Here is a 22,204-nt window from a genome sequence, read left to right on the forward strand (position 1 = left end):
AGTTTGAGTCTCATCATCCAGCGTTTCCAAACCTTTATTGAGCCAAGGCACATATTTTAAATCCCAAAAAACAGAAATGACACAAAACGTATATACATATTAAAATAATGATCTGATCTCAATTTCCTCACAAATTTACTTTGGGCCTGTTTAGCTAATACAAAGCTATTATTCAACAGCAAGGGGATACACAAGTCAACCTTAATCGTAGCATTTAATTGTTCTGCCTGGCAAAATAATATACACGTTTTCCCCCCTTTCTAACATTACATTTCTACTTAAGTACAGAGTTCAAGTGAGTACCTTTTCACCTCCGTATATTACACACACACAACCCAAGATTTTTTTTTGTGGTATTTGAGTGTTTTATTATTATTTTTCCCTCAAATGACAATGACATGAAAGCGCAAAAGGGGGGTGTTGAAACCATCAAATAAAAATTAATAAGTGGTGAAGCTCAAGTAAGAGTACCAAATGAAATAAAAGATATTGTATCAAAAATGTCTTTTTTTTTTTCATATATATATATTTATATAGGACTAATAATGCTCTTTAACTATGCAAAGCAAGGAATGCCCTGTTTTCATTATCTTGAGCCTTGGCTTTTCCTATCAACTTTATTATTGGTTATAAAGAAGAAAAAAAAGAAGAAAAAAAAAAGACTTGACAATTTTGTGTGGGCTGTGTGGGGTGTTTAGAGGCGTCCTGGAAGCCTGTCCAATGTGCCGTTGAGTCGCAGCGTGGTGCGTTGGCGTGTGGCCACGGACGGTGGCTTCAGCTGAGCTGGCCGCGAGAGAAGGTCTTCCCGCTGAGAAGGCAACGGAAAGAACAATTAGCATTAAAGCTACGCGTTTTGCGCATGTGGGGAGCCAGAAGGGAGAGACGTTCACCAGAGACGTGCAGGCACGAGAGTACGACATGTTTGTGGGATCAAAGTGATGAAAGACATGAAAGGGTGAAAAGTCAGTAGCTTTCTGTTGGAAGAGTCAGAGACACGATTCACCTCTCTTGTCCTCTCGTCATTTATTGCATATTTAACTTTCCTGTACAGTATATTGTTGCCACCGATGATTACTTGAGAAATGGGAGTTAAAGCAGCAAAATCCGGCAGTTTTTATCAATATCAGAAGGCGGCCATTTTGCCACTTGAGTGAAAATGACATCACAGTTGCTCAGGTCTCGGGTAACAACCAATCAAGTTCAGCTTCAGAAAACAGGCGAGCTGTGATTGGTCGACACCAAGTGGCCAAATGAGAAAAAAAAAAACGGCTGGATTTTGGTGCATAACTCATATTCCACTAGTGTTAATTTTATCCGCCATTTTTACATTTTGTCTCAGTTTTAGCCCAGTTTCAATCACGCTTGTTAGTTTTTATTGTAGTTAAGTCAACCTCATCCCCTTTTTAATCAGTCCATTTTTAGTCGACTATAAAGCTAGCATTTTAGTCTTTATTTTAGTCCAAGAAAACATCATTTTATTCGTCGAGTTTTCAACGTTGTAGTCTAGTTTTAGTCAGGACAATCATTTAACCCCTGTATTTTTTCTCTCCATAAGATTATGTTGAACATTTCAGATCTAAAAATTATTTCACTTTTTTTTATTTCTGAAAAACAACTTGACACACAATTACAGTGGCTACTATGGCTCCATGCTACGACCAATAAGTTAGCTAGCATTAGTTAGCGGTCGGTTTAACATTATTGTTGGAATGTTACAGTGTTGGTTGGATTAATGTTACGTTGCTATAACTATATATATATATTTTTTTTAACCTTTCACCGTGAAACCACCTCCTGTCTGTCTCACGTGTTTGTTTGTGCATGTTGCACTCGCTAGCTAACTAGCTAGCTGCAGATTTGAAAGGGGGTGTGTCACATGACAGATTAGCAGAGAAAAGATTTGACAAAATCATATCATCTTCGTCTCGTTTTTCGTCATGAACTAAAATGTCCATAGATTTTAGTCCACTTTTTATTAAGTGAAGTACATTTTCGTCTCGTCTTTATTAGTCGGCGAAAATACATACTGATTTAGTCCTAGTTATTGTTTATTAATGAAGATTTTAGTCTAGTGTTAGTCTGGTGAAAAATGTTGTCGTTTTTGTTGACAAAATTAACACTATATTCCACAAATGTAATATTAGAATGTCATGTTTAGACTAGTGAGGTCACAGTTTAAGGTTGACTTCCCCATTAATAATAATATATATATATTTTTTTATATATCAGAAACAAAAAGAAGGCTAAATGGGCTCCAGTTAGACATTTACTGCATCAAAAATGATCAGCACTCTATTTGATGCATTTACAACTGTGGAAGGTTTCCCTCATAAAAATTCCTCCTGAGCATATGGGACCAAGTTTGAACTAGGGGTGGGAATCGCAGGACAAACTCTCAGGATAACATTGCCACAATATTTAGCCAACAAAAACAACAGTGTCCATTAAATGAAGAAGAAACTGCGAAGAAGAATAAACAAACTATTGACTATTGATAATGTCATAAGTACGGTTTAAGTAGAGTCTAGTAGACACAAATACATTAAGCTCTAAATCTTTTTTATTATTATTAATTTTTTTTTATATTGTCATCACTCTATGGTGTTGCTTTTGTTTTATTAGGAGACACGAGTCTCGTTCCTCAGCTTGTAACAAGATCGTAAAGCAAGACCATAAAGCGAAAATACATGAAGTTGTGGTCAGACGGCGTGCATGACGACAAAGGGTTCTACTAAAACGGTCTTTGGCAGAAGACAGGCCGGCTCATTTTTTGAGCAGGAATCGGCAGAAGTCGGAACTTGAGGATTTGAATTTGTGCAGGTCACAATCGATATTTTTGTCCGTCATCATCTCGATACGTTGTTTCGTATCAAATATTCTCAAAAACCGGAGGATTGTTTTGTCTTGTTATGACCCCGCCTCACCAAAAACTAATTGAAGGACAGCAGTCAATTGTTAGAAACACATCGAGTGGTAGCAAATAACGTCGACACTCGAAGAGCGGCAGACATGTACAGGGATGTGATTTGACCAAAGTGAAATTATCTGAAAATTTAGCCGGGGGTCTGGGGGCCGCTGGCACCCAGCTAGGTCCCCCCGGAGCTCATGGGTTTTCTGTGTTTTTAAGTACTTTCAATGCACTCACATGACAAAGAAATAGACAAAACAACAGCATAAATTTTCAATGTATATTGAACTATCCCATATAAAATGGCAGTTTTAGTCAACTCAAAATCAGTCACATTCAAAAACATTGGACTGCCTTTGCTTTTAAAAACTATCACTGAGAATATCATCATATCTAACTAATGTGATTACTAAGTTAACACATAAATAATGTTGAGGGGTTCAAATTTCATGAACAAATAATTGTATCATGACCAAATGAAAAGTAACTCATATTAGAGCATACCACAAATGTCTTTGTTATAGCAGAAGATGTTATCTGTCGGAGTCATGTGCATACACAATGAACTACTACTAAAAAAATATATATATTTTTTTTGGGGGGGGGGGGGGGGGTTGGGGGGGAGATAAAAAAAAGCGGAATTCCGCGAATTAGCGGAAAAATCACATCCCTGCATTTAGGAGGAGCGGGAGAATCAATGCTACGTACGAAATGGTCTTCATCTCCTTCTTCTCAGCGTCTGGTCGGGCACGGTTGAGAACCTTGAGGAAGTCTGACGTCTTGGCCCTCATGCGTGTGTGAATGTAGGCCTGGAGAAGAACCCATGACACATTTAAAGATCGCTTTGGGTACAAGACAAATGTTGACACACTTTCATTTCAGCATCCTTGATTTATTATAATCTAGTCACAACAAATAAGGTTGATCTATCTATGCAAGTGATTAGAGATACCGATGCTGTTGATTAGTAGCCAAGGAGGCTGATAATCGATATTTGGAGCTGATATTCATTTTCGGGGATTTTTATTTTTTTTTTTAAACTCATTTACTGCCATTGACGGCTATAGACGTCAAAAATTCATTTGAACTATTTCTGTTAGTTTAATATTTTTTCCTACTTTTGTTAACAAGAGTATGAAAACCTAGATTTTTTTTATTGTATTAGAACAGATATAAAATGTGTGATTAATCGTGACTTAACTAGTGAAGTCATGCGATTAATTACGATTGAAAATTGTAATCGCCGGACGCCACTTATTTTTAATAATTTTTTCTCTAAAAGAAAAAAAAAGTGTTTTTTTTTTTTAAAGAAAAGGTTATTTAAAAATTAGGGGCATCAGGTGATTACAATTTGTAATCGTAATTAATCGCATGACTTCACTAGTTATCTCACGATTAATCACACATTTTATATCTGTTCTAAATGTACCCAAAAAATTCTAGGTTTTCATACTCTTTGTAAATTGAAAAAAATGTTAAACTAATAGAAATAGTTCAAATGAATTTTTGACGTCTATAGCTGTCAATGGGAGTAAATGAGTTAAAATGCAATTGTCAGTCTTGACTCTGTTGTAGGGTTTTTCCTGTGTACAAAATTCAGAGGCGGCCGCCTCCACCTTATTTGCTCACCACTGACTGATAATGAATGAACGCTTTAACGTGATATTGGAACTATTTTTCTTATTATTGAAACATGAAATTATTATATGTTGCTTGTAAAAAAAAAAGAAAGAAAGCGAGTCAGTTGAATTTACGGAATACATGCACATGGTCAGGATTAGGGATGTTCGATACCACTTTTTCCCCCGACTGATACGCAACTCTTGAGTAGTCACCACTACTGATACCAAATACCGATACCACTAGTAAATAAAATTCCCCACCCATAAACGACAGATGATTTTAAAGAAAGACATATACATCCCAATATATTATTTTTCTTAAAATTGCATGAAGTTAATGTCAATTTTGGATTCATATCATTTCAAATTTCTTGTCCCTGATTGTAAAACGGCCACAGGGGGGCGGCCAAGAATGTTATCAGTCACCGCCGTGACTACCAATACTTTAAAATAAGATAGTATTGGCACCGATACTTGGTATCGGTAGTTACCCATCATAGTCGGGATGCTACCACGTCTGCCTCAATTTGAGCCAGGAAAAACAAATGTCTTAAAGTTTGTTTAATGAACAATCTTTCTGACTTGTCAAAATGTGGACGTTTTTTTGTTATTTATCTTAGACAGTAGACATTTCTAACAAAATGTTCAAGTAAATAGTAAATAAATAGTTCCCTGAGATTAAAATAGATTTAGATTATTATGATTATTTTTCCATCAGCTCTATTAAAAAAAAAAAGCGGATACCGATCTTCGTCAAAATGTACCAATATCGGCGCCGATAATCGGCCAGGTCTATCTTTACAAGTGATGTATAGTGACAGTCAGAACAATTCACTGCTCTTCCACCGCGTCAACTAAACGGGCCCACATTTCACACTGGCTCATGATTCCAGCATGTTGGATAGACTTTTCTTGCGACCATTTTGTTGGGTGGTGTCTGATGTGCTCGCTGCCGTGAGATTGCGTCTCTTGCAAAATATGTGCCTTGGCTCAATAAAGATTGAGAAACACCGCTCTACGCAACAGATAAGGATGCAAACAAAACACTGTATTGTGCGCTTGCCTTCCTGTTTCTCAACAAACTCACACCCATCAATAAACGTGCCCACACTGACTCCTGTCTGTCTGAGCAAAAAAAAAAAAAGAAGTCCCATCCTACTTCATTATCTGGCGGGCGGCGCAGCTTCACAAAAGCCAAACAAATACACCTGAAATTAACGTTGCTAAAAAATGTGTCTGAGTAGCATTCACGACCGCAAAAAGGTGCATTAAGGAAGTTGTAGTCATGCGTCGCCCCATCAGTCGCCCTAAAATCTGTATGATGAATGTGTGTGGCAGCACGGACCGGACTTTCTTTTGATGAGAGCGGCAGATGGAATGCTCCATTACAGTGACTCTAAAAGCATATAATTAAAAGGAGACAAGTGTCCCCTTAAAATCCGATTGTGAAACAACCGGAGACTCTAGCGCATGATGCAGCTCCCCCCCCCCCCCCACCCCACACACACACTAGACAACTGATCCCTTTTATGAATCTATCAAGTAAATTCTATTTTGAATATTTCCAAGCTCCAAAAGACGTATTTATACGTTTTTTAAATACTAGACCATACAGGAGGTTTTGATGCAGCCTCTGAACTGAAGAGAACGCTTGAAGAAATGCTAGTTATTACAAAAATGGCCAGCTGGTGGCAGCAGAGTATAAGAGATCAACCAGGGCCATGTCGCAAACAAGCTCATTTACCCACAGTTCTAAACAGATTTGTGCATAATGACGATGATACTTAGCTGTATTCTGAAGCTAATTGCTGCACAATGTAAACAGATACAAATATACTTTTTTTTCCTGATGAAAGAAGAGACTCTAATCTTTCTTTTGGCATGTTTTTATAGCAATAGAACACAATATTCTGTGGGCCTTGCAAAATCAGTCAAAATTAAGTAAAACAGCCTGGAGCGAAGGGGGTTGCTTCAGTGAAAATGGCTGGGAGTGAATGAGTTAATGACCACTTTGGCCTATTACGTTTATGCTGGTGGTAAAAAATATTATTATTATTATTATTTTTTTTTTTTAAATCTGACAACACCAGCAACAGACCTTTTGAATGACGCGTTCCATGGATGAGATGCTCTCCACGGAAGGGCCTAACATCCAGGTGGCATCTTTCTTTTGGCATGTTTTTATAGCAATAGAACACAATATTCTGTGGGCCTTGCAAAATCAGTCAAAATTAAGTAAAACAGCATGGAGCGAAGGGGGTTGCTTCAGTGAAAATGGCTGCGAGTGAATCAAGGACTAGAGGAATAAGTGAACAATAACTGTTGATATGCTGAAATCTGAGGATTTTGACAATTTTACATAAAAAAATCATTAAATAATGATTGATTACTCGATTATCGAGATTAACGTTGCTCAAAAATGTGTCTGAGTAGCATTTACAACCGCAAAAAGGTGCATTAAGGAAGTTGTAGTAGCCCCATCAGTCGCCCTAAAATCTGTACGAGGAATGTGTGTGGCAGCACCGACCGGACTTTCTTTTGATGAGAGCGGCAGATGGAATGCTCCATTACAGTGACTCTAAAAGCATATAATTAAAAGGAGACAGGTGTCCCCTTAAAATCCGATTGTGAAACAACCGGAGACTCTTAACCGCATGATGCAACTTCTCAGCTGTTGTTTGCTGCAAGGGACTAATAGCATTTCCATTCATTTTAATGGAGAGATGCAAGTGCTTTTAAGTGTGGCCATAGAACAAATGTAACTCTGCAAACTGTAAATATCATATAATAGTTCAGCTACGTCTGGTGGACGCCATTTGACAACTAGAACAGCGACAACTCCTGACCTAAAAGGCTCCACTCAAACTCACCTTGGAGCACTTTATGTGGTAATGCAGGTAGTCCCTGAAGGTGTGGATGAGGTTGATGGTGTTGTCTCTGGCATTGGTATTGGTGTGACGTGGGAAGAGGACTACAACGAAAACACACGGAACGGGCACGTCAGTATCGGTCATGGAGTGTGACACTCCCTTTTTCCACAGTGCAGTAACTGACCAAAGGTGATGTAACCGATGTTGTCCCCGATGGTTGCGTCTGTGTCCTTGAGTTCCAGAGGCGGCTCCCTGTGGCTGAACAGCACCTGCGGGGCCGTGTGGCTGGCTCGCCGACCCTCTTTGAACTCCTATGCGGCGATTGGATTTGAAGCAAAACATAAGAAGACACAATATGGACGGGAATTAAAAAGACAGTTATGTCAAATGTTTTGAACGTCAAGGAAGTATGCAAATGTCATACAAAATTCACTGGCTGCATGAACTTAGCATTAATAGTGTACTTTTTTTTTTTTTAACCCTTTTAAAATATGTTGATTGTGAGCAAATCCACCGGCTGCCAAAAACAAATACCTCCCTTTTTTCTTTTCTCCCCCCCTCCTCCCCAGACAACTGATCCCTTTTATAAATCTATCAAGTACATTCTATTTTAAATATTTCCAAGCTCCAAAAGACGTATTTATACGTATTAAAAAAAAAAAAAAGCCAAACCATACAGTAGGTTTTGATGCAGCCTCTGAACTGAAGAAATTATATACTTGAAGAAATGCTAGTTATTACAAAAATGGCCAGCGGGTGGCAGCAGAGTATAAGAGATCAATCAGGGCCATGTCGCAAACAGTTCTAAACAAATTTGTGAATCATAATGAAACTATATTCTAATGCTAATTGCTGCTCAACGTAAACAGACACAAATATACTTTTGTTTCCTGATGAAAGAAGAAACTCTAATCTTTCTTTTGATAGGTTCCATGTATTCATAGCAATAGAACACAATAGTCTGTGGGCCTTGCAAAATCAAGTAAAACAGCCCGGAGCGAAGGGGGTTGCTTCAGTGAAAATGGCTGCGCGTGAATCAAGGACTAGAGAAATAAGTGAACATTAACTGTTGATATGCTGAAATCAGAGGATTTTGACAATTTTACATAAAAAATATTAAATAATTATTGATTACTTATCAAAATAGTAGCCGATTAATTTGATAATCGATTAATTTTGACAGCTCTAAAAAGTTGATTATGAGCATCTCCACTGCCTGACAGAAAGAAAAAAAAATAAGTGTACAGTGTTGTACTCACTCCTAAATCAGACCATATCGAACATACAGTTTTACCGTACTCCAATTAAGTACACAATTGAGAACAAATGAAGATATTTAGTCGCCTCACAAACCTGCATGAAAACTTTTCCAATAATGACGTCATCGTCATCTTTGAACACCGTGCTGAACACCACCGTCACCCGGTCTTTCTTGGCCTCCACATACCTGAGGGCGTTCAAGTGTTATTTAATACATCTGAAATTGTTCAAATCGACACCGAAGAGAGAGAACCTACATGGACTCGTCATCTCTGTAGTGGACCACAGCCCTCTTCTCGCCCTCTTTGCCCTCCTCCTGGAACTTGAAGTACTTTTCAAATACGGAGGCAAAGCAGTTCCTCTTCAGCTTTCCCGCTTGGTGCACAACCTCATCTTTGTTGCCTGGTAGTGCGTCCAGGTCATAGAGGAGTGACACGTTGTAGCCTGGCAGCAAATCACAGCGGAGGTTATGCATTTGCAGCATCCTTTAGCATGAAGCTAACATTAGCATCATGTGAACATACCAGCCTCCGGTGAAACAAGGAAGCTCCCGTACACTCTCTTCAGAAGCTAAGAACAAAAACACGTTTTAGTATTTAAAAATCAATGAACAGTGGCTAAGTACAAATGAACATCTGACCCCAAAAATCAAGATCCCCCAAAAAATGTGGGCCAAAATTTGATCTCATGCCATTGCTCTCTTGGAAAAGGTATCGCCTAAGTATATAATCTTATTTTATGTTTGTGTATTTAGAATTTAGTGTATTTCACAAGGCATCTTGAAAGGGGTATCCCTCCATCAGTGATCACTTTTAGTTTTTTTTCTATGCTAAATGAGTTTTAAATGGTCTGCATTTTTACTGGGTGTGTATGGACTAGGGGATGTTGTCGTTTTTGTTAACTGTGGCGACGTGGCCCGAGTTAGCCCCTCTTGTGATTAAGGGATATACTAAATAATTGGATTTTTCAAAAATAACAGTTAATGAAGACTATGGAAAAAAATAAAACTGTTGCTTCTACTTGCTCCAACAGCTGTTTGAAGAATTTAATGCATTGTTTTATTTTAAATTGTTAATAGTGATGTGATTTTTTTTCTTTGTCTGTGTGTGCCTTTATTTGGAGCGCTGTTCATGTTGTACCCGGTTTGGCCACTGAGGGGCAGTGTGGTTACACGCGGTCTAATACACTGTTAAGTTGTAGCCACATTAGAGAGTAGAAGGAAAAAGTCATGTTCAAGTTATTCCAATAAAAGTTGCGGGGTTTTTTTCAACGTGGAGCCGTTCTTTTGAGTGATAAAAGTGCCGCGAGTAGCGCGCTAATTAGCATTAGCGAGTCAGACTGGAGTAGATCATGACAATTCCTTGCACATCTATAGATTAAAGCAAAAATCATTGTCAATTAAAAATCGATTCTGAATTGAATCACAGACCTAAAAATCGGAATTGAATCGTGAGACATTCGAAGATTCCCACCCCTAATAGATGACTGTAATTTTGAAATTAACAGTAGGAGAGCAAATCATAATATGCAAAGAGTAGGAGAGCAATGGCAGCCACGCATCACATAAACTTGACTTCAATCTGTCAGTACAAAGATATTTCACGTAATCCTTCGCCCGTGTATCCGGAAAAAAAAGGGGAAAAAAAGGAGCCCAGACTGCAGCCAACGCATTCATACAGCTGCCGCTAGTCACAGTCAGCACTTCCTTGCCTGTGGTGAGCGTGCCTCAAACGCACTTCCTGTTTCTACTTGGGGCCGCCGTGGCTGCTTTTCTTCCCTAACATGGCAGCAGAACTCTCTTGGCGGTTCACAGTATATGAACAGTAGACCTCATTCGAGTGTTTTTTGAAACTTTAGCATCTCTATGCATATCAAACCACATTGAAACAGTGTGTCTATGCTTGTGTGTGTGTGTGTGTATGTAGTACCTCATCGGCCCCATGCTCCTGTAGTTCCTTGTAGAACTTCAGGGAGATGCTGACCATCACTTTGGTCTTATCGCCATTAGGGTTGGAGATGTGGTACAAGACGCCATCGAAGTCTACAGAAGAGAAGGTCGACGTTACGCTATACATTTGTCACAACATTATGACCTTGTGCACCATACATACATCCCTTTTCGATCATGCCTGTCCTGATTTGGATTGCGGGTTAAGCTGGATCTTGCCCCAGCTGGCTTTGAGTAAGAGGCAGGTATAACCCGGACTGGTTACCAGCCAATCACAGGGTTCATATTTATCAGAATCGGACGGTCTTTTTGAGTGGTGGTCCTGTTAGAACAGGTACAGGCCCCATATACAAGTATTCATGATATAATACGTTAAAGGGACACTTGACTCATTGAGACATTTTAAGCAGTAAAAAAAACGTTATATTTTGTCTAGAAATAATTTGATAACTTCATTATTTTTCATGTACAATTAACGCCTTTAAAAGTAATTTTTACAATTGTTGTCGCCTGAAGATGATATCACCTGTGCTGAGGAAGTAGGTAGCGACCAATCATGGCTCACCTGTTTTCAAGGTTTGGTCAGCAAACTGAGCCATGATTGGTCGTTACCTATTTCCTCAGGACAGGTGATGTCATCTTCAGTCGACAGCAAGTGTAAAAATTTGTTTTTAAAAAAGGTACTAATGAAGTTATCAAATTAATTCTGGACAAAATATATATATTTTTTTTTTACTGCTGAAAATGGCTCAATGAGTCAAGTATCCCTTTAAGTTGAAATGACTATTTATTAATATTAGCATCTTTATACTGTATTATTTAAGCTTTAAAAAAAAAAGATTACCTATGTATGGGTAGTTAAAAAAAATAAAATAAATCTAGTTTATTTATTTATTTATTTTTCCATGCAGTAAAAAAATAATGTGGGAGGAAGCCGGAGTACCCTGGAGAAAACCCACACACACATTCAAGCAAAGGGAGAGCATGCACACGGCAACAGATTCGAACCGCAAACCTTATAACTGTGAGGCAAACGTGCTATACCACTCTTGTACCGTCAGAGATGTAATTATCAATGCATATACGGTAATATTTTGATGCTCTCATGTAGCTGAATTAGGTAACTAAAATATTAGAAACCACTCTCAGTCCTAATATGATGCAATAGATTTCTACAATACTGCAAAATACACCCAAGACTGTCAAAGGTGGATTCTGAATATACACTTAATTACATTAAATAATTAAAGATTGCATTTATGAAAGATAACATCCATGAACAGAAGCATAACTTTCCACAGGCAACGCATCAAACAATGTGTACAACAATAATGGATGACATCCTTTAACTCGCACAATTTGGTGGTACGATTGTCGAGCACTTAATTAAGTAACGCCGTCTTACCTGCAAATGTTACATCAACAGCCTCGGGTTTGGTTCTGCAAGGTAAATACTCAGTTAGAGCAGGGTTCACCAACATTTTTAAACACGAGACCTAATTCTTGGGTTATGGTATTACCTCAAATATGCTATTATTGCTAATTAATGATATTCATCATCATGTGAAGACACTGATTAACAAATGACAAGGGATTGAACAGATAAAAATCAATTAGAAGCACTTTACAGTCATTAAAAAAATGCATTTAATGTAGTAATAGAAACAGTGAAGCCAAGAGAAAAACACGGAAGTAACAGAACTTTGTGGGAAGGAAAAAAAAAATACTATTTCATGGAACAAATATCGAAATTTGGGTTGTAAATGTTGGTAATTTCTTTTGATGGTGTTAAGGTCAGCAGAAACGTAATTTATAACATGGATTATTATAACATCTATTTATATGGCTGAAAAGCCAATATAGAGGTGGATGCTGCTACATCTTGTGCAAGCTGATGTGTCGTGTGTGTTCCAAGACAGTGATTCCCAACAATTACTGGTTTGAAAAGGATTTAAGATTTCTGCATGTGTCTTTCTTTCATTCCTGCAAGAATAGCAGCTTTGTGTCACTAAACAGGTCCAAATGTGACACAAACAAAGTGCATTTTTGTGAGTCAATTATCATTGTTTCAATATACAAGTACTAGTTTGGTAGGATTTTTGGGGGGGGACTCAGTAAGGGTTCTAAGAGACTGCATCTGGCTGTGTAGCGGACTTGACTCAGCTTGACTTCAGGAATGCGGAAGCTGCAAAGAAATTGCCATCCAGTGGCTAAACCGCTTGCTGGTGTTCTGGCAAGTATGGACGTTCACTGTTTAATTTTTATGTATTTATCTGTTACCGGAGACTAATCGTAGTTAGGTTAGGCATCAACAATAAACATCAAACAGCCCAACAAAAAACGTTCTTCAAAGAGACCATTTGAGTTAGCTTGCTGCATCAAATTGCGTCCGCTACAAATGACATTTTCTGTTTTCAATTTTGCAAAATGTCGTATTAATCAAGCCGACGGAGCCAAACGGATACAAAATCCGAGCTTTTGCTTCCTGTTTCGAGATGCTTCAGGGGAGGTTTGATGAAGTGGCCGGGGTTGACACACAGATCGTTGAGACACACCCCAGCTAGAGGCAAAGCAGTAAGAGCCGATCGCCACGATCATTCAGTGCCCATTTAGACATTTTTTCCCCCCACATTACAACGCTCCTTTGCCGACTCTTCCAGATCTGTATGCGTTCATCAGGCCCACCAAACTCGACTCCCGTGCACCATTAATTACGGTTAGTGCAAGTACGGACCCGCTAAAGGGAAGCTAGCCCGAGTTAGCAACGCTAGCCAGGTGTAACAATGATTCTCACCCGTTTGATGCGCTGTCGAACTTCAACGACAGCGTCTCTTCTATAATGCGGTTATTGATTTCTAACAGGATCATCGCAGTGGATGGTGGCGTCGACGAAGAGGGAAGATAATCGCTGCAATTTGATGAAGTTACGCTATTTGTGTCAAATGGTGCTAAATGTTTCCTCCCTTGACAGACCAGACCGCTTCCGCCGAGGCTCCTTCCGCCTGTCACTTCCGCGTATTTTGCACTCTGGACCATAGGGTTGTCCGTGGTGTTGCCTGTAATAAAAACTATTAGTAAGTACTAATTCAAACCCTGTACTTTAGTAAAACTATTTTTTTTAAGTACTGAAGTACAAAAGTAAAACAAAAGAGAGTCATTTATATACAAAAGCCATTTCGATAACTTTACGCAACAATAAGAAACAAGATCCCACACACCAATAATTTCCCTCATCATCACCTAAAACATCCTGCTATGTGTTGTTATTTAAACCAAAAGCTAGCTAGCATGGGCTTTTTTTTGCTATCAAACACATGCAACAAAATGTAATAAAAAGAAAAAAATACTCAAAATTAGTAATTGATAAAAATGGAAAAAAATACAGTTTCGTGATTTTTCAAATTAGGCAGAGATAATTTGAATACCAGGAACTTTTTTTAAAAGGCTGGCACAAGAAACAACATGATCACCATGAATTAGATGAAAATATCATACAATTCTCTTAACCAAGGTCATTCTCAATTTGACCAAAAACACCCATTTTAAAACTGACATAGAAAAAAACAGAATAGTGTGTGTTGGTGGTTGTAAAATAATGTTGCAAGGGAAACACTTTATTATAGAGCAGAAAATCGAACCTCGCTACACTGCTACCACCTAGCGAAAGCTATATCGCTTGTAGTTTTCGAGCGGCCATTTTACACCCTCCTACTCCATTTCCCAGAAGTCAATGCGACGAAAGTAGGGTGTTCGACCAATGGGCGCCGTCGATTCTGCTGCACACACGAGGTACATAAACGTTAATGTAAGTTGAATGTACTTGTATTTTGTGATTTAAAAGCAAAATGCTAATCTATTTGGCAAGCGAGATTCTTGCAAGCCAGTTTCCTAACGTGAATAACGCGTCGTGCATTTGTATCAACAAACGATACAAATGTAGCGTTTTCGTTGTTAGCCAACCAGTTAGCTGCTTTGTGCTTATTTACTGTTTATTTGAAGTCGACCACTAATGTTCTCCCACGGGTGAATTAGTTGTCAAAAAGAACAAATTGCTAAATTTGTAAGCGGACGATTTAGGAAACTTCTGTACAAGCTTGTGTAACTTGTTTATCCGTCGTTATTTAGGCCACGTACTGTGACAAATCTGGCCATTCTTATTTGTTTCTTAAACAAATTACTGTACTTGATACGGCTGTCACAGAAAAAAACAAAAAACATTTAAAATCTTTTTTCCTTTTTTTTATTTTTATTTTTTTTAAATTTAAAACCCTTATGTCACATTGACCCAACGAGTTAGAATTTTAAAAATGACCCCCAAAAATATGCTGGTCTTGTTGTTGTTTAAGGTATTAAATATGTTTTTAAATATGTTATTAAATATAGTGACACAAGGGACTGAAACATCCCATTAACAGTCTTTTGTGTATCTAAGAAACAAACATATCTAAATCTTTTAATAGACCATTTTTGTTATAGTCAGCATAGTAATGTTATTGCTTTGTGTTTTCAGGTGGACAATGACTCAAACCCAGTGACTGGCCGCTTGCTTTAGTGCATTGTCAAAGTGCGTAATGGAGCAAAGGTCAACATTCTTCTCAGTGAGGCTGACTGCGTGTAGCATTTTAACCAAGCCAGCACGTTATTCAAACTTTTCGTTGGGAACGGAAGGAAGGTCGAAGCGTTGACAAGGAACCACGCTTTTCAACTTGACCCATTCAGGGAATGAGTGGGTTTGGCACCAAAACACTTGGTGATTCCACTCTGCAGTTTCACTTGTGAGTGCACCCTGATCAGCTGACACAATGGTTTCACATAGCACAGCGGAGCAAGAGACTGAGATGTACCCGAAGGTGCCTGCAGCTGAAGCCATTGAAGGAAATGTGGATGGAGATTTTGAGATGGCTGTCTGTGCTTCAGAGGAGCCGTCTGCCTCTAAAGGTCTCCCAGAGGAGCCCAGAAAGTGGATGTCGGCTGTGATATTCTTGTGTTTCTATGGATTTATGGCATCCATTAAGCCTGGAGAGCCTTTCATTACGCCCTATCTACTCAGCACTGAGAAGAACTTTACTAGGCAGCAGGTCAGTTGTGCCCTTTCAGGGTTGATTGAACTTTGTTGAATTTGTATGCGCCCTTATATTGTCACATTACACTGGTTAACATAAATTTTTTTTTTATAGTCGTTTCACAGATTTTGGGGGCTCTGAATCAGAATCTGGTGTTAGCTTTTGCTAATCACATCACCTTTTAGAGATATCAAAACATTAAAAAAAAGATATATATTTTTGGCAGAAAATTAAAAACATTACATTGTGTGTAAGCATCTATACATGGATTATGTTTGCAATGGAAGGCAGCTACTTCCGTAAGAATGCTTTTCCAAAACGACTGCACTCTTTTCGAGTATTTTTTTTAAACCAAAATATACGAACACTAAATACTGTAAGTGAAATATATTGTGGGGAAAAAAATACAGTCTAATCACAGGTGGACACCACTGAAAAGTTTTTTTTCCTTTCTTAGTCTTGTCTTAAAAAAAATAAAAAATTTAATTGGCAATTTTCAACCTAGAACATGCAAACATGCACAGGTTACACTGTTACTTTAAAGAGGAAGTTAACCGTAAACATTTCTTGACAATAATATGTTATATTTGAGTCTAAACATGACATTGTGATGAATATTACATTTGTGGAGTATGAGTTATGAAACAAAATCCAGCCGTTTTTATCCATCTCCGGGGCGGCCATTTTGCCACTTGCTGTCGACTGATGATGACATCACAGTCGCTCAGGCAACAACACAATCGCAGCTCACCTGTTTTCTGAAGCTGAGCTGTGATTGTTTTTTTTTTTCCTGAGACTTGAGCGACATTAATGTCATTTTCACTTGACAGCAAGTGGCAAAATGGCCGCCTTCAGATATAGATAAAAAAAAACTGCTGGATTTTACTGCTTAACTCACATTCCGCTAACGCAACATTAACTACTATTTAGACTAGTGGGGCTGCATAAAACATATTATTGTCATGAATTATTTTTTGGGGTTGACTTCCCCTTTCGAACAATTTGTAGTGTTGTCTAAATGCTAATAAAATCTTGGCACAAAGTAGCAATCACGTGAAGACCTCTCGCTTGAAAAGTGAAACCGTTTCAGGATCTGATTCAAACTGTCTTGAATTTTTGCATTTTTAGGTGACCAACGAAATTACTCCAGTGCTGACGTACTCTTACATGGCAGTGCTGGTACCTGCCTTCCTGCTGACGGATTTTCTGCGCTACAAGCCAGTTCTGATCATCCAGGGCATGAGCCAGGTGGTCATCTGGCTCCTTCTGCTTCTAGGCACCTCCCTCCTTGAGATGCAGTTCATGGAATTCTTCTACGGCGTCACAATGGCGTGCCGCGTGGCTTATTCCTCCTATATCTTTTCCCTGGTCAACCCGAGCCTCTATCAGCGCGTGGCCAGCTACTCGCGCACCTCGGTCCTTTTGGGGGTGTTCACCAGCTCCGTGCTTGGACAGCTTTTCATTTCAGTGGGGGAAATCCGCTACAAGACCCTCAGTGCCGTTTCTTTGGGTTTTGTCAGCTTTGGTGTGCTGCTGTCGCTGTGCCTGCCCTGGCCCAAGCGCTCCTTGTTTTTCAACCAGGCGCGCAAGCAGGAGCACAGAGAAGTGGCCAGTCAAGTAGCCACCAAGGCGGAATTGGACACGATAAACCCGAAGGATGCCGACTTGACCAAAGCCGTCTCCAAGTGCGCCGCATCCCGCTGGAAGGACTCCATCTTCGTGCAGATGTTGATGGAGCTGAGAACCGTGGTGAAAAGACCCAATATGCGGCTGTGGTCCCTATGGTGGATCTTCAACTCCACAGGATACTACCTGGTGTTATTCTACATCCACATCCTGTGGAGCAAAGTCCACCCGGCTACTGAGAACAAGAATGTATACAATGGCGCCGTGGAGGCTGCTTCTACCTTACTCAGTAAGTCATTTGAAGTCCAAGAAAGTTAGGCTGTGAGTTTCTCTTGAATATTTCAGCCACGAGTGTCGTCCCCTCACTGCCTTCAATTAATTTTATGTTCATCACCACAGTACAAAAACAGCGAAGAACCAATTTTTTTTACAATGAGCATGCACTGAATAAATGTATAATGCTTAGTACTTTTATTGGATTCTCAAGGGACCGAGCCCTGCTGTGAATCATGAAAAAAAAATTGACACTCCCCCAAAATATTTTAAAGCTGAACTATGGAGATTTTCCTCCCAAAAATGTCTTTATAATAGCTTTTTTATTTGACCATTTATGAAACATCTTCTAATTAGTAGATTAACAACATAGCTGTTCACAATGGGTACTCCTGTAAGATTTGTTTTCGAATTTCCCGCCCTCTGTCTGCTGATGTGACGTCATTTGCGCATTGTCTGTGAAGAAGTTTGTGCAGTTTAATTTTTTTGTCAACAGGTGGCAGTAGCAATTTAAAATTCAATTTTCTGCGTCCAGCACCTATGAGTTATGCTAGGAATATATATCAGAACAGTTTAATATTATATCAAACCTATCTTATGGCACTACTTAAAAAAATGGCTTACTGCTGATTTGATTTTGAAAAAAAAAATGCATAAGAATAAATAGTAATGCATGCTTGTTATTAGGGCTGTGCAATTAATCGAAATTCAATTACAATTTCAATTATTGCACCCCACAAGTAAAACATCGACATAATTGTTAACAAACAAAAAATACTATTAATACTAATTTTGAGTTGTTTAAATTTATATATTTGAACTTTTTTTAAATTTTAAAATAACTAATTTAATAAATAATGTTTGGTCCAAAAGAAACATATAGCATAATTATAGTGTTTCCCCAAAAAAATAATGTACCAAAAAACAAATGATTGTCCTAATTGTGATGGCAATTATTACCAAATTAATCGTGATTCATATTTTCTTCATAATGGAGAAGCCCTAACTGTTATGAAAAATTCTGGATTGGGAGAAATCCAGGATCGGCAGGTCAGGCTTTGTCAAGACCAGGGATCAGTGATAGAAAATTGTGATCACTGCACCCCTAATTGACACCAATCACTCTTGAGCCAGGGCTTGGGCATCTTGTGGCGTTTTAGGGTGTTGCAGAAAGAGCTTGAAAAAAATAATTTGTAAAAAAAAACGAGCCACCATCATACACGGGGACAACACGATATTTCCAGTATTTTCACTTCGTGGCCTCTCTCTACCAATATTTTGTTCAGAAAAATATCTACACTCCTGATTGAAATCTTTTGCCTCTTTGCAGGTGCATTGACCTCCTTCATCGCGGGCTTTGTGAAAATCCGGTGGAATATCTGGTCCGAGCTTGTCATCGGCGTGATCACGGCCGTGCAGGCTGGCCTGCTACTGCTCATGGGCACCACCGACAACATCTGGATCTGTTACGTGGCCTACGTCATCTTCAGAAGCTTCTACCAGTTCCTGGTGCCCATTGCCACGTGAGTGCCGTCCCGTTTGCATAGAGGCTAGACATATTCCAAGTTTTGTGTGAAAGTCCAACCGACTCGGTAACGGCGCTAATAAGACAGTAAGCTCGTCAAGAAAGCAGCCTGAGAGTTTTCTCGAAGGCGGACTAAACAACACGTTGTAATCCAATACTACCGAGCAGCTGTTGTAAAATGTTACAGTGTGACTTTGTAACTTTGATGTGTAGTTTTCAGATAGCGTCGTCGCTCACCAAGGAGCTTTGTGCCCTGGTGTTCGGCATCAACACCTTCATAGGGACCATCCTGAAGAGCATCATCAACCTGATATTTTCCGACAAGAGGGGGTTGGCTTTGGATGTACACAGTCAGGTATGTAGATATGCAACAAGAGCTATTAGGGAACAAAATATGTGTTCTACTTAATCAGCCTCTGGGCTCAGTTGTCAGTAGTGTTAATAAAAACTCCACAAAAATATTTTCATCAACACATTTTTTAACAAACGAAAATGTACTTCACTTAATAACAACTGGACTAAAATAAAAACCTATGGACATTTTAGTTCATGAGAAAATTGTGTGATTTTGCTATTCTGTCCCTGTGACACACCCCTTTTCAATCTGCAGCTAACGAGTGCAACATGCACAAACACATGGACAAACAGGAGGCGGATTCACAGTGAAAGGTTAAAAAAATAAAATAAATTATAGTTATAACGTAACATTGATCCAACAGCTATAACATTTCAACAATAATGTTAACCCGACCGCTAACTAATGCTTGCTAACTTACTAGCTCGTAGCATGGAGCCTTAGTAGACACTTGTTGATATCATGTAATTGTGTGTTAAAGCAACACTAAGGAACTTTCAGTTTACGTTGATTATGGCGACGCCATATGGACAAAAGCGGTAATGTTATGCCTGACGGAAGACCACATTTCCCATGAGGACAAGCGCATTGCGTCGTTTTTTTGAGTACACACCAGCGAGCGTTGACATTCAAATTAACTTCTGTCTTTGTGACGAATGGGGAATAGGGGAAGTGACGTGTGCCATAAAGCAGTCAGCACGTTTGTAGTTTTTTTGTGTGGCAGTGTTCCTACCATCCTCCTCAAAGTTGCTTAGTGCCAGTAAAAATGACACCGACCTACCATTCAACCAGTTTTAAGTTGATGTTTCATCAGATGAGTTATGAAAATATTTTATGACAGTTGAAAAGTTCCTTAGTGCTACTTTAATTTTTTTTATCATCAACATTAGAGAAATTGTTATGTCAAATAGTTTTAGATCTGAAATGTTCAACATTATCTGCTGACAGAAAAATCCAGGGGTAAAATGATGGTCCTGACAAAAACTAGACTAAAACGTTGACAATTTTTGTTGACTAAGACGAGACAAGTAAAATACAGACTAAAATGCTAGATTTATAGTCGACTAAAAGTTAACTAAATCAACACAAGATGAGGTTGACTAACTGATAACAATTAACAAGCGTGATTGAAAGTGGACTAAAATTGAGAGTAAATTTTAAAATGTCTGATAGAATTAAAAACTAGTCGTCAGTCGTGTTTAGATCATTGTTTCCTTTTCGCTCAGAGTGGAAGGTTTATTTCGATATCTATGGAGTGTAACCCAAACACTGACAATTGGATCTGATACACAGCTTATAAGAGAGCATTATTTGAACATTACATTTTAGGGGAGCAAAAGTATTGGAACAAAATCGATTCAAATGAATAAAATGCTTTTTTTTTTTTGTTGAAAATTTTTCATTCTTCTTTTGTGATGCTTTCACCACAGCTCTTTTCAGTTGTTTGTTTCGTGGAGTTACTCCCTCTCTGTGTCCTGTTTAGCAAGAGAAAAAACATTCCCTCTAGGGTTTAAGTCTGGAGATTTGCACATTGCAACCATTCTTGTAACCGTAACTGATTTTCGTCTCCATATAAATGTTGCATTCCTGCTGTTTTTTTTCTTTTCCCAGTTTCTTGTTTACTTCATCTACTTCGCCCTGCTGACCGTCATCTACTTAGCAAGTGCCGCCTTCGTCATCTGCCGGCACTTTAGAAACCAGCCCAAGAGGCAAGAGATCAAGCAGCAGCCCAGGGAGCTTAGCAACACGGTACCTGAGGCAGAACCTTTGTCCAATGGCAAAAATGCCAAGACATAGCAATCACCACCTATTAATAGACTCTAATTGATTTAATGAGCCGTAATCTTGCTCAAGTGCCTCAAGCTGGCTGATACAAAAGCCCGGTTTGACTTTTTTTTTTTTTTGTTTGTTCCTTATTCAATGCACTTAATGACAAACTTCAGTGTTGCGGGACCACTCAAGTGATGACCCGAATGAGGAGTTTGATTATCTCGATTCATCGACAGCGAATTATTGATTCCAATGTGATGGTGATGGCACTGCCGCCTAGCAGTGTGATGGCGCCATACCTATCGCAATCACTCTATTGGATTTATGACAATAATCAAACATTCGCATCACTTTAGAAAAGCCCTTCAGTGTCAAACTAGCATCGATGGTGTTATTTGCACACATTTTTATTAAGTTTAGTTTTTTAAAAATGTAATGAAATAGGAAAAAATGCATTGGAAGAAATGATTACATAGTTTTATGACTTAAATTTGTTTCCAGTCCATAGCCTTGATGGTTGTCAGATTTTTGCTGCTTTTACTCCCAGAAGCACTTGCGTTGGACAATTATCAGAATGTCGTGTTGCAGGTTTTTGCAAATTTTTCTTTTTAGAGAAATTACGAGTATATGAGATGATATATGTTTTGGAGTAGGATTATACCGTATTCAGTTGGAACGAGAGTTTTAAGTTAATGTTACAATATAGCTGATGTTATGTGAACTTGTCTGAATGCTGTAAAACAATCAGGTGTTATAATTTTTTTTTTTTTTGTATTTTTGTGTACTTTATGTACAATTAAAGCCGGTTGGTAATAACATTTGAATTCTGTTTGTTTGTAAACTGGCATGTCTGCCGGTCCTTTCTCTAAATTGTTTTAGTGCAATGAAGTTTGTTTGTTTTTCTGTCAGTGCCACTCAGCGTCTGTTTAGTTTTTTAACAGCCTAAGATATTTTTGCAGCTGCAGGCTTGAATCAGATGTTCTT

At 38.6% G+C, this 22,204-nt stretch overlaps 2 protein-coding genes across 5 annotated transcripts; one reads left to right on the forward strand and one right to left on the reverse strand.

Moving 5' to 3' along the window:
• Positions 1 to 18: 18 nt before the first annotated feature.
• On the reverse strand, positions 19 to 13,546 carry arpc2 (actin related protein 2/3 complex, subunit 2). The gene is made up of 10 exons (XM_077569928.1): positions 13,403 to 13,546; positions 12,014 to 12,048; positions 10,589 to 10,701; positions 9,185 to 9,230; positions 8,918 to 9,104; positions 8,754 to 8,847; positions 7,585 to 7,711; positions 7,401 to 7,501; positions 3,617 to 3,717; positions 19 to 808 (listed from the first exon to the last, which is right to left on the reverse strand). The coding sequence occupies exons 1-10, from the start codon at positions 13,474 to 13,476 to the stop codon at positions 775 to 777; spliced, it is 912 nt and encodes a 303-aa protein (XP_077426054.1). The 5' UTR covers positions 13,477 to 13,546; the 3' UTR covers positions 19 to 774.
• On the forward strand, positions 12,827 to 22,128 carry slc19a1 (solute carrier family 19 member 1). Of its 4 annotated transcripts, none has more exons than XM_077569887.1 (7): positions 13,540 to 13,682; positions 14,333 to 14,413; positions 15,119 to 15,686; positions 16,800 to 17,586; positions 18,901 to 19,093; positions 19,309 to 19,450; positions 21,062 to 22,128. In XM_077569887.1, the coding sequence occupies exons 3-7, from the start codon at positions 15,411 to 15,413 to the stop codon at positions 21,245 to 21,247; spliced, it is 1,584 nt and encodes a 527-aa protein (XP_077426013.1). In that variant the 5' UTR covers positions 13,540 to 13,682; positions 14,333 to 14,413; positions 15,119 to 15,410; the 3' UTR covers positions 21,248 to 22,128. The 4 variants fall into 4 exon arrangements, with proteins under 4 accessions (XP_077426029.1, XP_077426020.1, XP_077426013.1 ...); XM_077569879.1 differs by having other exon boundaries at positions 14,333 to 14,397; XM_077569903.1 differs by lacking the exons at positions 13,540 to 13,682; positions 14,333 to 14,413 and adding an exon at positions 12,827 to 12,845.
• The last annotated feature ends 76 nt before the right edge of the window (positions 22,129 to 22,204 follow it).

Source organism: Vanacampus margaritifer, chromosome 1 (assembly GCF_051991255.1).
Source record: "Vanacampus margaritifer isolate UIUO_Vmar chromosome 1, RoL_Vmar_1.0, whole genome shotgun sequence".
Classification (NCBI taxonomy): Eukaryota; Metazoa; Chordata; class Actinopteri; order Syngnathiformes; family Syngnathidae; genus Vanacampus; species Vanacampus margaritifer.